This window comes from Colletotrichum truncatum (genome assembly GCF_014235925.2).
Source record: "Colletotrichum truncatum strain CMES1059 chromosome Unknown Contig_0019, whole genome shotgun sequence".
NCBI lineage: Eukaryota > Fungi > Ascomycota > Sordariomycetes > Glomerellales > Glomerellaceae > Colletotrichum > Colletotrichum truncatum.
In genome coordinates, this window is record NW_027222416.1 from 193190 (window position 1) to 208962 (window position 15773).

The following is a 15773-nucleotide window of genomic DNA, read 5'->3' on the forward strand; positions in this document are numbered from 1 at the left end:
CTAATCGCGGTCCAGCATGTTACTAAAGCGGCTCTGCTTAGCCGGGCCTGCGATGTTCTCGGTGGCGACGCGCTTGTCGCCCTTCTGCAACTTGGCAACAGCTTCGCGCAGTTCCACGATCTTACCGCGGAGGACTGCAATTTCGTCATCCTTGGTAGCGATGACGCGGTTGACCTCTGCGGCGATCATTTCCTTGCTGGCAGCAGTCGCTTCGAGTGCTTTGAGGCGATCGTTGACGCTCGCGACGTCGACGGTGGACTGGGCTTTCTCGTCGAGTTCGTTGAGGCGAGGGATGATCTCCTCGTTGACGCCGTCAACGATTTTCTTCACATTCTTGGTGACCGTCTCGTTCATTCCGTGAACGTCACCTTCGAAAGCCTGAAGCGCCTTTTCCATATTCTTGAGTTGCTTGCGAGCGGTTGTATCGGTGGCGGTCATGTAGCTGATATTCACGAGCGGGGGAACTGAGAGGAGGTCGGCTCGGTGAACAGCAATGAGGTGGCCCGCGATGGTACCGTTGACCTGACCGTCGCCAGTGTAAAAGACGGTTGCGAGAACCTGGGCGCGGGACGGCAAGTGTTCTGTGTACGAGGCGTTGTTGTTGTACGCGGTGTAGGCGCGTTTGCAAGCGTCCTGAACGCGACGAATGAACAGGTTGGAGGAGGGGGTGGCTGGGCCAGTGAAGTTGTCGAGACAAGCCTCGATCTCCTCGAGCAACATATCGTCCGGGTAGAAGGCGAACGCGTCCTGGGCGCGCTTTTTAGCGTCTCGGACCTGGGTGCTATCGACCTTGGTAGCGGCACGCTTCTTCTTCTTGGGGGTGCCGGACTTCTTGCCAGCCTTGGCCTTCTTAGCCTTGGGGCGGGAGTGGCCTCGACGGCTGAGGCGTCGGACTCCTCCTCCTCGCTGGATTCGTCAACTGGCTCGGGGTTGCTCTTCTTGGCCCTGGCCTTGGCCTTGCCCTTGCTGGTCTTCTTGTGCTGGTCTTCCTCGACCGTCTCGGTAGGTTCGGCGTGGGCTTCGTGGGCCTTGTCAGCCTCGTCGGCGTCGAACATGGTGGTGTCCTGCTGGTCACCAGTGTGTTTAGTGGCGGCCACGGTGATTTCCTCGGCGGCGCTCTCGCTGACGACGTGAAGTTCCTCGTCGGCCAGGCCGAAGTTGTCTTCGAGGTTCTCGTCGTCGGTCTGGGTCTCGTTGTTGCCTACGTCGCTTCCGGGGGCTGCGACGGAGCCGGTGGGGGTTTCGGCGATCTCGTCGGTGTCTTGGCGAGTGCGTTGGGAAGACATCTTCGCGTTCTTGATGTCGAATCTCGCAATTGGGACGTGTAGTAGTGGTAAGTTGAAAGTCTTGATGAGAATAGAAGGGGTTTGTGATGTGTTATGAAGTGGGAGATTTGTTGATTTTCTGTTGTGTGGGTGGAAGTGGGATTTATATAGTAGGAAAAGTTCACTTTCGTGGTGGTGGTGTTGAAAGTGAAAAGGCAGAGTTTTTCGCTGCCTATGAGGCAAGTGCCTACGAAGGGAAGGAACGAGTGTTTTGTGCGAAATTCCATTACGTTAACAAAGGGAATAATCTCGCTGATATCGCTTTATTAGGAATCAGCTGTTTTATCGCAGAATAGCGACATTGTTCTAGTTGTTTCGTTGTTGGCGTCGCTTGGAGCGGTAGGTTGGTGTAACCTCCGCGTCGACGGGATATCTCGCCTCATACTCGTTGACGAGCTCTGCTGCGTTGGTCTCAAGCGATTCGCGAAGCTCCCAGGTGTCGACCCTTGCGGTAAATCCCTTCCAGCGAACGAGATATTCGATCCTTGGCTCGCGTTTTCTCCGGTTGATTCTGCGGCTCACAATGTGGTCGATTTCCCATTCTTCGCTGCCGTCAACCTCGATAGGTTGGGGCGGCTGTTGTTCACGGTTGAATGGGTCGTCTCCCTGGGCTGGCTTGTATAGCTGCGCTACCGATAGGATTGGAAAAATTCGCCAATGGGCCGGGAGGTCGACTTCGTAAGCTGTTGGGCTCACAATTCGAACGATTCGAAAGGGGCCCATACGTCGTGACGTCCACTTGTTATGGCGTTGGCCAGGTAAGTGGAAGCCCTTCCCTAGTCTTATCCAAACCTCGTCGCCAACGGAGAATCTGACGTCTGAGTGCTTTTTGTCGTAGCGTTCCTTTCTCAGCGAGTTCGCTATATCGATCAAAGCCGCTGCCTCGTCCTGGTATATCTTTCTTATGACGTCGATAGACTCGGTTGGAGCGTCTTTTTCCGCGATGACGTCGAGAGTGCTTCGAGGCTTGAATCCGTATACGACCTCATTGGGAGATCTCCCGATCGTTGCGGTGTACGAGTTGTTGAGGTTGTGTTGCAGCGCTGGGAGAACCTCTGGCCATGGGGTTTCCGGGTACTCTGAAAGTTGGAATCGGATTGCAATTTCCGCTGTTTGGTTTGTTCTCTCGCTCTGGCCGTCAGTCTGTGGGTGGTAGGCTGTAGACAAGAGCAGTTTCACTCCGAGAGCGCGGAATATCGCGGTCCAGACGGCTGAGATGAACTTAGGGTCTCTATCGCTGATGATACGACGTGGAAGTCCCCAGTCAGCCAGTTGGAAGGCCCTAATGAGGACTATTGCCCACTCCTTGGCTCCGTACGTGGTGTGGCCTGGTAGAAGTATAACTTTCTTCGAGAATTTGTCCGTTGTGGGCGCAAGCGTATCAAACCACTCGAATCCGGGTAATGCCCACGGACTCCCTCGTGCTTTTACTTTTGGTAAATCGGTAACGAAGTCGATTGTTACGGTATCGAAGGGGATTCCCACGACTGGAATCGGCTGCAGGCTGCCTGGCGGTCTCTGCCGGTCGACTTGGTTTTCCTTACATCTCGGGCAGTAGGCGATATATCGCTTTACTACCGATCGCTTGTTTCGTATCTGGAAGCTGGCTAGCTCTGCTAGCATGCGGTCTACGCCGAAATGGTGCTTTTGATCGTGGGCAAGGCTGAGAACTTCCACGACGGCTTTGCGTGGGATACACAGCCTTTTTGTCCCATCATACGCACGGTGGAATAGGAAGCCTGTCTCTGATAGTTGCCACGGGGAGATTCGACGACGAATCGGCGTGCGCCCCTCGTTCCGAGCGCGATTTTCCTCGTCGTCTGCCTCCTTAGGTGACCACCACTCATCACCACTCTCTCGTTGTCTCGTGAGTTGCTGGATGAGTTTTCCGTACTTTGGGTCGGCTTCGTAATTTTCAACGATGGTCCTGGCGAAGTCTTTGCTTATCCCAATTGTGAACCCGCCTGGTTCTCCTAGCCGTTCGTCGTCCTCTGAGTTGAAAGCTGCGATATTCTCATCGTCGTGGATATCTGCGAGTACGTCGCTTTCTTCGAACGGGTCTGCTCTACCTGTTGCCACCAGCAACGGTAGACGCGAGAGAGCGTCGGGTACAACGTTGAGTTTCCCTGGGACGTGGGTGACGTTGAGGTTGAATTGAGAGAGGTAGTTGGCGGCACTCGCCAACCGAAGATTTGCTTTGTTGAGATCCATCGTTCTCAACGACGTGTGGGTGAGAATTCCCTTTGTGGCTGCGTGGTCCGTAAGGATCTGTACTGGGTTCCTGTTTGATTGCACCAGTTTCCTAAGTTTCCTTACTGCCCACACCACTGCTGCTACCTCCGCCTCGGTCGCGAAGTATCGCTTCTCTGTTGGGGATGTTACTTTTGAGAGAAACAGCACTGGTTGGATATGCTTTTGTGGGATGTCTTTTCCGGGAATTCCTACGCCGTCCCAGGTAATATCCATCTGGAACACCATAAGCCCGAATCCTCCCTTGCAAGCGTCGATCTTAAAGAATAAGGGTTTTTCTGGGTTATGGTGGTATCTCACGACCTGGTCGCAGAGATTCTTTTGTAACGTTTCCCATGCTTCCGTTTCTTCTAGCGTTGGCTCGAAAGTCGCACGTTGGAACCGTTTAGTTCTTACAGCCCTATTGAGGCCTGTTGGCAACTGGTCCTCCTTGCGTAGGATCGCGGCTAGCTCGGTTTTCCTTTCGTTAAGGGGGGCTGCGATCACGTCGTACCATGGAATGTCTTTTCGAAGCCATCCTGCCATTCCGAGGTATTTCTCGAGATCGCTAAGGTTTTTTGGGAACCTGAGATTCTTAAATGCAGCGATTCGATCGTCCGTTCTGCGTATCCCTTGTCCGTCCACGATATGGCCGAGAAGTTTCACGGAAGGGAAACCAGCGAATGACTTTTTCGCTGCTATGTTGAGCCTGTTGTTGTTGATTATGTTGAGGACTGTTTCAACATGCTTAAGGTGGTTTTCGTCGGTATCGCTGAAGATCACGATATCGTCGATGTACGCGCGAACGAAGTGTTTATGGTCCTGGAAGATGCGATCCATGAATCGTTGGGCGTAAGCCGGCGAGTTCTTGAATCCCATGAGTACTACGTTCGAGATCTCGATACCACGGGGACTTATCACTGCCATCCTGTTACGGTGTTTCGAGTGGATAGGCAGTTGGTGAAAAAACCCGGTGGCGTCGAAGAGGGTTATTCTTTTCTTGCCACGAATCGCGTTCATTATGTCATCTTGGTCTGGCAAGGGGTAAACGTCTGGGACCGCTAGACGGTTGAGTGGGCGTAAGTCCGCGACCACTCTGGGTTTTCTCGCGGTCTCCGTTTGTCGCCATACGATGAAAAGAGGACAGGCAATCGGAATTGGCTTGCCGTCAGCCCAATCCATCTTTCCCTCGGCGTGAAGTTGCCCGTAGGTTTCGTCTAAAACTGCGAGGTCTTCGAGACCGAGTGGATATACCTTTATGTTGGTTTTTTGGTTCTGCCATCCGTCGACGAGGTCGATTCGCATACGTTCCTCGTCGGGGAGTGGTATGATACCCTTGTTGTGATAAATATCGTACCTGTCGAGGATTTTCCGCAGTTGTTGCGCGAATTCCTTGTCGAAGTCACATATCTCGACGCCGTGCTTGCTGAGAATCATTGGCACGTCGTCTGGTTTAGAGATTCCGTAGTCTGGTATCTCGTCTATCCATGGTTTGGTACTTCCTTCTGGGGTGCTTTCCTCGTTAGTTATGTTGAATATTGCGTTGTCCTGCTCATTTTCAGCTTCGAGGTCGCTGAGCAGGATACTCGTGTCCCCTGGTGGTTGTTTCGTGAGGTGACCGATACGGCGGCCTTTGGGGATTCGCATTTCTGAATTTCCTTTGTTATGGATGAGAAATAGCGCTGGGGTCGCGAGGTCTACCGTACTGTAGATCGCTGCCTCATGTGTTGGGTGGAAGTGCCAGGTCTCGCTCCCGTCGTTACTATCCCTTGGCAGAGGGCTGTATCGTCCCGGGACGAAGACTTGACTCTTCCGTGGAATTGTTACTGCGTAGGCGTTGTCCACGCGCCTGGCGGGTGGCGTCTGCCGTCGATACTCAACGGGCGCCTCCATATTAAATACGGATCGAAACTTAACAACAGACTTGTTGAAGTCTACGACGAGACCGTGTTCCTCACAGAAGGGGGTGCCGAGCAATAGGTTTGCTCCGAGCATGTTGACAACCCCTGCTGTGACAATAACGTGTGCGTTCACGTCTGTCTCGCCTATTTTACCAGGGACGTAGAAGTCAAATGTCACTTCTTCTGTGACCTGGAAGGTGGAATCTACGGCGTTCATTTTCCTTGGTTCGATCGCTCGAAAAGACGATTTGCGGGCGAATCGTGTGACCCAGGACTTTTCAACTAGTATAGTTGAGGCTCCTGTGTCGATACACACCTCGTCTGGTTCGCTATTGTCGTCGGCTTTGACGTGGAGTCGAAGGTGTGTTCTTTTCGAGGGCATGCCACGCTTATTCGGTTTCGTCTGAGCGTCGATGATTTGGCCTGGTGCTAACTTCGGCAACTCTCTGATTTCGTGGTTTTTCACGGCTACTCCAGCGAAGTCGCTAGGCAGCTCCGTCTGGGGCTCTGTTTGATACGCCGTCGTGACTACCGTTACTTCCTCTTGTATTTGAGGAGATGGGGGAGGGATCTCTGCCTTGGGAGTGGTCGCCTCGTGGGCGCGGAAGGCAACGTCATTAGTCCATCCTGTATGGGCTACCTCTTCCTCTTGTGGTTGTGCCGCTGGGACTTCTACGACGTCTTCGAGGATATACCCGTGATCGACGAGGTGATTGATCATGTCCTCGTCCGATTCGTCTTCCCACACGAACTTAGCGTCGTTAGGCGGTTGACCTGGACGGTTATACCGGGCGAATCGCCTTGAGTTCGGGAAATTCTGCTGTGCGTTCCAGGGTTTGCGATCTTTCCAGTTTTGTTGTTTCCAGTTGAGTTGCGTTTTCTTTTGTTGCCATTGGGGCTGGTCACGTTGTGGCTGGGGAAAATCGCGTTTCTCTTGGTTCCTGTTGTTCCAGGCTAGGCGTGGTCCTCCCCATAGAGCGTTATCCTCACTGTCTGGGGCGGTTGTATGAAGAACCTCGATTGGGGTCTGCAGGTATCTTCGAATAACTCCGCGTTTTTCCTCGGCGAGTCTGAGATAGCTCTCAACCGTATCATTAAGCGTTGGTTCGTGGAGAAATCGTTGCAGAGATGGGTCCAGAGCGTTGTAGAATATCGTGAGTAGTTGCTGCTGGGGCGTTGACGATCCCAACCATGCTCTGCCATATTTGAAGCAGTCTTGGGCGAATAATCGGATGTCCTTGTTGCTACCGATCTTTTCTACGGTGAACTTGTTGGATACTACCCATTGGATTGCTTCTATCTGGGTTGGCCCGAAGCGGGCTCTCAGTCCCTTCTGCAGGCCGAACCATCCCTGGGCCTTGTACTGGTTCCTTTCCACGGGCCCGAGGTGATATTCCCACCAGCTGAGTGCTTTGCCTCTAAGTAGGCTCTGCCATTCTCTGAAGACCTCGTCTCGGGCGTGAGGATCAACGATCTTGGCTTCGATCGCCGAGAGCCATAGGTCTACGTCTCGGTAGCATGGTGTCTCTCGGTCGTGGAATATGGGCTCCCTGCCGTACTTGCTGTCGGCGTCGGGCCAGAATACTCCGTATCGTTGCTGAATGTTCGTTATGGCCGCGAATCTCCTCCCTGGGTTCGGTAGTTCCGATCCCGGCGTTGCCGTGCCCAACAGCCTTCCGAACGCGTTTATTAGCATTGCCTCGAACTGCTGCTGCATTTGAGGGGGCGGTGGAGTCTGGAAGGATGGAAATCCCGTTGCCATTGGGTATGGCATCTGCCCCTGAGGGGGAAGGTATCCTCCTGTGCCGGGGGGCATATATTGCTGTTGAGGATTCCATCCCTGGCTCGGTATAAATTGCGTTCCCTCCGATGGGGTCCCCATGACTCGTGCCTCCGTTTTTGGAGGAATAACCTCGGCTTGCGGCGGTTTCGTATATTGTTGTTGATTTGACGGTCCTACTTGCTGAAAAGTTTGTTGAGGTTGGCTTGCAGTTGTATCCGATACCGCTGACTGTGGCTTTTGGGGGTCTTCGTGATTCCCCTCGTATTGGCCGTGCTTGAGTGGTGCCCCAGGAGGTTGTTGCTCTTGCTGTTGAAGCTGTGTTGGCGGCGTAATTGGCCCTGGTTCGGTGGTTTCGTTGTTTCTCACGGGTTGCTTGCCTTTCGTGATGTCTAACTCTTCCGAGCTTGGTTCTCCGAATTGTCCTTGGAGGTCCTGGAGTTCTCGGGCGTAGATAATCGCCCTGGCGATGCTATTTACCGCCTCGTTATAGTCGTAATTCTCTATCCTCCAGCTGTCTTCGAGTTGCGTTGCCTGAGTCCAGGTTCTATCGTCGTATCTGACGTCGATTCGGCCGATATTCGTATTCCACGCGATGAACGCTATAACACTCGTATATGCTCGGAAGGAGTCTGAAATTCTTGTTGTTTTGGGATCATCGGGATATGTCTCCCAATATCGTAGGAGACGTCTCGCTGTCTCGCGATGACCGTTATTTAACCTCGGGTTATTTGCGTAACTCATCGTGTAAGTCTACGTTGGCTACGTCGAGGTATGGGTTGTGATTTTGAGCGAGTAGGCTCGTGGGGTATTTCCCTCGAGATTCTCCGCGATATATCGCGGTTGAATCGAGAGAAAAAATTGATCGAGATTAAGTTGTGCTACCACTTGTCACAGTTCTTCCTGCTAGCACGTGGCTACAACAGGCAGAGGTCGGAACCGTGATAAGAACAGAGATGTAAATAGAATGATGCAGAAGTCAAACAAACGGTCACAAGGCAATAAACAACGATGAATTGATAAACGTAGGTATAAGCAGTTGGTCTTCTATTGAGTTGGCCTACTGACGATGATGCTATCGAGGGCGTCTCTTATACGGGTACGGCCAGCACGTGAGATATCACGTGCCCCTGATGACTGTTCATAGAACTGTGACACTAATCGTAACCGTTTAATTCTTAACAAAACGCAAGACACCCCCCCTATCTAATAAACCTGCCGTTTAGTATAATTAGTCTAGCTACCTAACTTATAACTATTTGCAAGGACCGTAAGACTAGCAAGCTCCCCTTCGTAGGTTTAATTCAGGGTTGTAGAGTTTTCGCAATTTATAAAAAGTCTTATCGGTTCCGTTATACGAAGACTATAAAGTAAACTAACTATTCGTCGTATCTACCTAAAGCTTTTAATAGTATAAAATAAGTAATAAAGTATCTCTTCCGTTTCGTAATTCTAACCCTCCTAGCTGCGTATTAGTAGTATAGTCAAGCATAAACTTATATAAGGTTTAAGTTAAAAGTCCTAGGTTTATATCCTTAGAATATAGTGCGTCCCCCTAAGTTAAGATAAACTTTTAATAATTTTGATAAATAATTATAATAGTCGATGATATCTTTTTGATTTGTTCTAATACGACCGAGTCGATTTATATAATGATGAAGGTCTTAGTGTTTCGCAGACTTGTTTAACTTTGATATTTCTCTTAGTAGGCGTAACTGCTAGAGTCTTATAGGTTAGTAACTAAATTGACTGACTGCTAATCTTTTAGTATATCGTAAACTTCTTCGTCTCGGAATAATAACTTTAATTAAACTTCTATTTCCTTAAGTCACTAGGCTTATAACTATCACGTAGTAGTACGTCCTACTAGCTAGCTAGGCTAAAAATGTGATGTATTAGGAAAAGACTGTCTAGATAAGTAAATGGGCTTTTATCTATTTGTCTCATCGGGGTTTCATCTACAGAATGCCGACCTCGTTATTTTAATATGGGAAACAATAACCGAGTGCATGGGTTGAATGCATGCCTCGATGTATGCAATGGCCAATGTCCGGATCCACCGTCTGACAGGATGCTTAGCGATCTGGATATGGCGACAGTAGTCGGTCCAACCATCGCATGTGTCCCGGTGCGTATCTATGTGGATTCACAACTGCAAACCCACGAGTTCTTCGGGTTTGTAAAGACTCAAGTCGCGCTGACGTCGGATCACAAAAATTACTCTACAAAGCATCAAATCGACCAGGCCGGAATCTGCCGCATCGTTCACGACATTTCTCATCATACAGCCAGATTTCGAGTCTGGCTTTAGCAACGACACCGAAACTATTGTCGAAACTGACAACAGTTCATACAAGTTCTACGTGGATTACTCAGTTTTCATTGAGTGCTTTTCACGCTCAGGGGACGTCACAGTGAAGATGCTGTACGACCCAGCCGTACTCCCGAGGTGGGACGCTGAGATGATGGAAAAGCAGTTTGAGCAACTGCTAGTCCAGATCGCATTCGGCCTAGATCCATTAGCAGTGGTTGCAGACTTGAGACCCCTGACACATCAACAAGCTGAAGACATCCTCAAGTTCAGCTGTAGCGATCTGACTGAGCATCGCGAATGTCTCCATGAGCGAGTTTTCGCCAAAGCGAAAGCCTGGGAGGCAAATGACGCTGTTCATGGGTGGGATGCCAGATACACCTATTCTAAGCTGCAAAGCACCGTGAAACTGCTCACTCCGCGTCTCTCACCTCATCTCGGAGGCACGGCTGGAAAAAATATCCCGATCTGCTCCGAAAAGTCGGCAGCTGCCGCGGTCACGATGCTGACCACACTCTCAGCGTGCTACGGCTTTCTGATAATCGATTCTGATCGTCCCAGCGATCGCTGTCTGCAGAGCGGTAAATCTCCCCTGCTAATCACCGGCGACGCTCGTTTTTATATAGGTCTTCTACTCTCACAAACCCCAGAACTTGACCGGTTGGATGTCGTTTCATTGGTAAGAGTGTGAATAGTCTTTGCGGCACGATTTTTATTTTCCTGATTATTCTTTTCTGACCAGCGTGGTAACATGCCCTTCCTACCCCCTTATAAGATAACCCCTAGGCAGGTACAGGTACCCCCTTTTCTCTAGATCTCCCTAATTCACCTAAACTAGTATCGACCGATCTATGATGTTACCTATACTACCCGGAAGAGAAACACTTTCGAGTAAATAAAGGTTAGTAAAAATTAGTATATATAAAAACAAAGAGGAAGTTTTCGAGAGAGAAGAAGGAGCTGTGTATTTATACACCCGTATTTGCCCTAAAACGCCATGAGATGTTATAGAAGGCCTACCTGCACTACCTAACATTATGAGTAAAGCTCCTAGGCCTATAAATACTTTATCGGACCATCATAACGCACACTAAAGATGCATTGTAGAAACGTGACCATCTTGCAGGGTGAAATCCTGCTAAACAGTCGTAAACTAGCCTATAGGCGTCCTGCTATACACTCGTCGGGCGCAGGCAATGGATGATGAAGGGTGGGATTGGGCTTCAGTCTCAACAAAGGCGCGTCCTGGTGACCGCGCCATTTGCCTCGTCATGACGATTTGGTCACGATTTCACGTGATCGCGCGAAAATCACACATGTGGCAAGATCAGATTGTGGCTGAGCTTACTATGTAAACGAAAAGTTGTGTAAAAAGTAGGTAGGAAAGCAATGTGGCCGTTTGTGGCTGGACGCTGCTTCAATTTTGCCAACAGCAAAGCCTGTTAGTCCCTAGTGGCACCCGACCCGTGGGCAGATGCTGCCTAGTAGCCGGCAGTGGCTGGTGGGGTGGCGGACTTAATTTATGTCCCGCATCTAAGACAGTGCCTCCTTAAGACTGGTTTCAGCCAGCCGCTGTGCCCTAACTCCTAGGTACTGGTCCCTGGCACAATAGAGCTGTTCCAAAGTGTCGCCTCCTAGTCTATTCTCCTGCCTGGTTTATACATTACTAGTCTTGGTTAAATGACGAAAATCTTGAGTACGAATATAGAACGCTCACAGTAAGCTCAGCAGTGTTATAATGTGGTACTGCACCACTGTGTGAATCTAGCTTTGCCTCTTCTCTCCTCTGCTTTCCCCCATCTTCTTGCCTCACTAGCATTTCGCAGGCCATAAGCAGAAATGATGACGTAGGCTTTATACTCGCAGCGGCTTTGCGCTGGAGCCGGCTTGCAGTACTCTCATGGCCCTAACCAAAGCCAGAAATGGCGTCGCCCAGCTGCGGCCACTGCAAGGTCCCTCTATGCTTAATTTGCGACGTAGATGATCGAAACGTCCAAGGATGGCTAAGGATGGTGCCTCTTTTCGGGGTTACGGGACGCACGAGCATGGACCAGCGAGCATGATAGGCTCTTCAAGATGGCTGCCGGATACCAGTCGCGTACCGCTCCGTAAATTGGGCCGAGTCCGGCGGGGTTATGATATCCGGTAGCCACTTCCGGTTCCCGCAGGGGGAGCTGTCAGTACTGGCCACAACGTTATATCTACGCTAGCGCCCCCCCATAATTAGATCGCAGCTAATTTTAGCCTCCGCTAGGTACTTGACTTGCATTGCACTCATTCGCTAGTCTAGTCAGCCTTTCTCCCAACCAATGTTGGAATAAACGTTCCGCTTCTGCTCTGGCTAGGTACTGTAATAACACAAACGGACGCGGAGCGAAACAGAGAATCAGATTCGAATCTCGGGATGCACCGGAATGGGATAACTTGGAATTCTCTACTGCCCTCGTCCCAGTTCACTTCATCACACTTCACGTCTTTACAGAACATCTTGTCCCAGGTGCTCACAATAGAAAGTGGAGGGTTTCAGCGACGGTCCGTTAGTTTGGTTAGGACTCAAGGCCATAAGTCTCGTCCTAGTATGCCTCGTCGTAGTACATTTCGTCCTGGTATGCTTCGTCCTGGTATGCTTCGTCCTGGTATGCTTCGTCCTGGTATGCTTCGTCCTGGTATGCTTCGTCCTGGTATGCTTCGTCCTGGTATACCCTCGTCCCCTGAAGCTTCCCTGCCATATAATGGAGGTGGTCATAAAGACTTCAACAACGTCGACGGCTACGGGTGTAAGGGAGCAGACAGCACCATGACAACAGGTCGAGGCTAAGGCCTGTCAGAAGTAAGAGGTTGGAGGGACACATATTGAAAATACGGCATCCGCCTTTCACCGGTCGCATTTGTATCGATCGCCGCGCCGTGGCCTCACCGCTCATTTGATACCTAGTAGTGGCCAAAGTTAAAGGCAATTAACCCGATCCGTAGTACCAACCGCCGTAACAGTGTACTTCGGTACATCATAAAAGAGTCAGTTTGCCCCTGTGGATACTGCGTAAACGGCGGTTGGTCATGCATTAGAGCGTGCAGAGTGCTTCCAGCAACTACAGTGCTGCATAACGTAGACCAACAGAAGCCCAACGACGATTTCAGGGCGGAACAAAAACGAGGGTGGAGCCTTCACCGGCTGCAAGCTTGCAGCACTAGAAGCACGCATCACAGTCGTACAGCAGGCTTTTCCAAGACATTATGTTCACTCGTCTTGTGCACGCCATGCTGCCAAGATCCTTCCTGGTTTAGTGAGCGGCTTGAATTACCGATGCAACAATCGGTAAGACGGTTCACTCTTGCATCAGACTTTGAATACATAAGGAGGCCCTTTGGGGAGGGCGTGTTCGAATATTTCGTTACGAATACTAGGAGCATTCATCTTGACAGCCACAGCGAAACAGAAAACCATGAAGGCAGCTGAATGGCAGAAGTCGCCCAGCAACGGCCACATTTCGGATGTTGGGCCTGAGGTATCGTAAGTCTCATACTTTCTGGTGACATGGAATTTGGGCCTAATCTCATTCGAAGCCCTTACGCAAGCCCAGCTTGCACGATCTACTTTAAAGATGGGCAGCCGTCTACCATTCCTCGCGATATCGTCTGCGTCAGCAATGAGCTTGTCAAGATCTGTAGTGAGCATAACAAGATCCGTCTCGACAAGGTGCCGCACCAAGCAGGCCATGTGCTCGTGCACTACCTTCACACAGGCAGTTGGCAAACCCTCTATAAGAGACATCCACTGAGTGACTACAAAACTTCAACCCAGTTCGAAACCAGTATTCATGTTTACGCCGCCGCCCGAGCTTATGGTCTCCCGGAATTGGCCGACCTTGCTAAGGATAAAATATTTGGTTTCGCCGAAGCGCTGCCTGCCTTAGAAGCCATCGTCTTAGGTGCTAACGCATGCGATCTCCTGCCCGACGATGATCTGTGGTTTTTGGCTTTCATTAAGAGGCGCATCGAGCGCTTGTTCGAGAACCCAGGCCCTTCAGACCAGCCGGTCTTTCTAAAATGCTTTCACAGAGCTTCAACATACTCCAAGATGCTCATCAAGAGCATGTTTTGGATATGCATGGAAAAGTCGGCTCTCAGTAAACCTGCTAAAGGGCATAATGTCCCAGTGTTTGATGCTGCTGCCTCCACCACCTCGTCACAACTAACGCCAGACTCAGCCTCGGAGTGGAAAATAGCGTCCCCGATGGATCCTCCACCAGCGTCAGAGTCGGACTCTAGGCCAACGAGGGAGGCTATAATAGCATCGGAACCAGCAGCTACAGGCTGTCAAATAGAAGCCGTGGTAGAAACCCGACCAGAAGCGCCAGTCCTTTGGGAATTCGGGGTGGAAGCACATGCGGAAACTCCAGCTGAACCCCAGCCAGTTCCAGAGTCTGAGCCGTTCCTGGAACCCGAGCCAGCAGCATCAACAGACTGGCTCCTAACCGAATGGTCATCGCACAAGACGAGTAAGAAAAATCGCAAGGAAAGGATACAACTTGAGTATGAGCCTGAGATTGAAGCAGCGGGAGAAGCTCGACCAGAAGAGCCAGTTGTCTGGAAATTCGAGGTGGAAACTTCGGCTGAACACCAGCCAGCGGCAGAGCCTGTGGCTGGAACAACGGTAGAAGCCCCGGAAGAGCCCAAGGTAATCGGATCAACGCATTGGTCATGGAGCACTGTAGAGGCTGCAGCGGAAGAGGCTGCCCCAGAGGACATTCCAGTTTCATCTAAGAAGGACAAGAAGAAAAAGAAGAAAGGAAAGAAGCCGAAGTTATGTTGTAGTTCCAGGACCACTCACGTTGTGGACGGCGGATGGGAAGACTGCTCTGATTGTCGTGAATTTGTGGGCGGCTTGTCTACATATTATCGAGCAGTTACCGATCAATAGCGGCCACAAGGTTGTCTCCGCCTATGCGAATTCAAAGATGACAATAACATTTAAGACATGTCTTAAGATTCTCAGGCGTTGTTTTGAATATGGTTCCGTACATCGAAACGTTTGACTGGAGTTGCGTAGAAAACACGGCTGTCTATCAAGGAATTGCATTCTTTACATCGGAACTTGTGGACTTTGAGGAATCCAATCAGGCAACAGCTTGAGTGCCTCCATTTGTCAATCGAGCATGGTGGCGCTTGTTGGATGATATGCTGCGGTGGAGTAGTGCGGTGTTAGGAGGAGCTGTGTACCCCTCCGAAGTTAGCCTTGGCTGAGGCCAGGTCTGCATCGAATTGCGCATTCCACACAGCATTGCGGATAGCGTGCCGGCACTACAGTACTGTGCAAGAAAGGTCGCAAGTTACATTAGGATATTGCATACCGACCGGATAATAAAGTAGCGTATGCTGAGTCAAGCCCTACCAGACCAGTGCCGCCATTCGACGACGGCGGAGGATACATAAAGTGTCCAATGAGGTTTTGAATTTTCATTATGCATCTCGGAGCACCATCCTATGGTTATTCTCCTGTCTCGCCTATGCTTTATTGTGGCCTTTACCACCAACACTCTATGTAGCATCAGCACACGGGAGAGAGTATAAGGCCATGTAAGCTCGAAGTCGTAGATATGCTTAACGACGTTCCTCGGAGTAGCTATAATACGCATCCCGGAATAATGTGTACCTACCCACAGAGTACCTATACCTACAACACGGAGTAATAAACGGATACTAATAAAATCCTCTCTTTGCTTATGATGCTTAGTTGAATATCTGTAGCTGGTATTGAGTAGCGAGAAAAGTAGTTATTATCTAATGTAAAGATGCCTCGTGAAGATACTGTTGATTTATCTTTTGCTATCTTCTTTTCCCTCTTCCCCCCCCTGATTATATATGATCTTCTAGTGTTGCTTAATAGTATACTTGCTTCGTTCCGGCAGCTTACTAGCAATCTATGATTAATCCTTTTTCTCGTAAACCTATGCACGACGACGTTTTTTATCTAAGTCTAGCTAGCGGCGACGTTGAGGATTTTTATTCTTCTCCTCGTTAAAACTTTGACTAGTACTATAATCGGAATTAATACTTTCACTTTCGCTCTCGTAATTATCTCCCGAATTATTATCTAAGTATTCTTCGTCTAATATAGATTCAGAGTTTAACATCCTAATTATTACCTCTACTATATGTTTTTAGTCTATTATATAGGGATCGCTACCTATGATACTATATAGAAGCCTCTTCGTAGTATAATTCCT

At 50.0% G+C, this 15773-nt stretch overlaps 3 protein-coding genes across 3 annotated transcripts; 1 reads left to right on the forward strand and 2 right to left on the reverse strand.

Moving 5' to 3' along the window:
• CTRU02_215756 (uncharacterized protein) lies at nucleotides 1-1286 on the reverse strand (the record flags this gene model as incomplete). The annotated part of the gene is made up of 2 exons (XM_070206554.1): nucleotides 1-855; nucleotides 921-1286. The coding sequence occupies 2 exons, from the start codon at nucleotides 1284-1286 to the stop codon at nucleotides 1-3; spliced, it is 1221 nt and encodes a 406-aa protein (XP_070059763.1).
• A 345-nt stretch (nucleotides 1287-1631) lies between these two features.
• CTRU02_215757 (uncharacterized protein) lies at nucleotides 1632-7979 on the reverse strand (the record flags this gene model as incomplete). The annotated part of the gene is made up of 1 exon (XM_036733979.2): nucleotides 1632-7979. The coding sequence occupies one exon, from the start codon at nucleotides 7977-7979 to the stop codon at nucleotides 1632-1634; it is 6348 nt and encodes a 2115-aa protein (XP_036574291.2).
• Nucleotides 7980-12989: 5010 nt separating this feature from the next.
• On the forward strand, nucleotides 12990-14467 carry CTRU02_215758 (uncharacterized protein; the record flags this gene model as incomplete). Its single annotated transcript, XM_036733413.1, has 2 exons — nucleotides 12990-13057; nucleotides 13111-14467. The coding sequence occupies 2 exons, from the start codon at nucleotides 12990-12992 to the stop codon at nucleotides 14465-14467; spliced, it is 1425 nt and encodes a 474-aa protein (XP_036574852.1).
• Between the last annotated feature and the right edge of the window lie 1306 nt (nucleotides 14468-15773).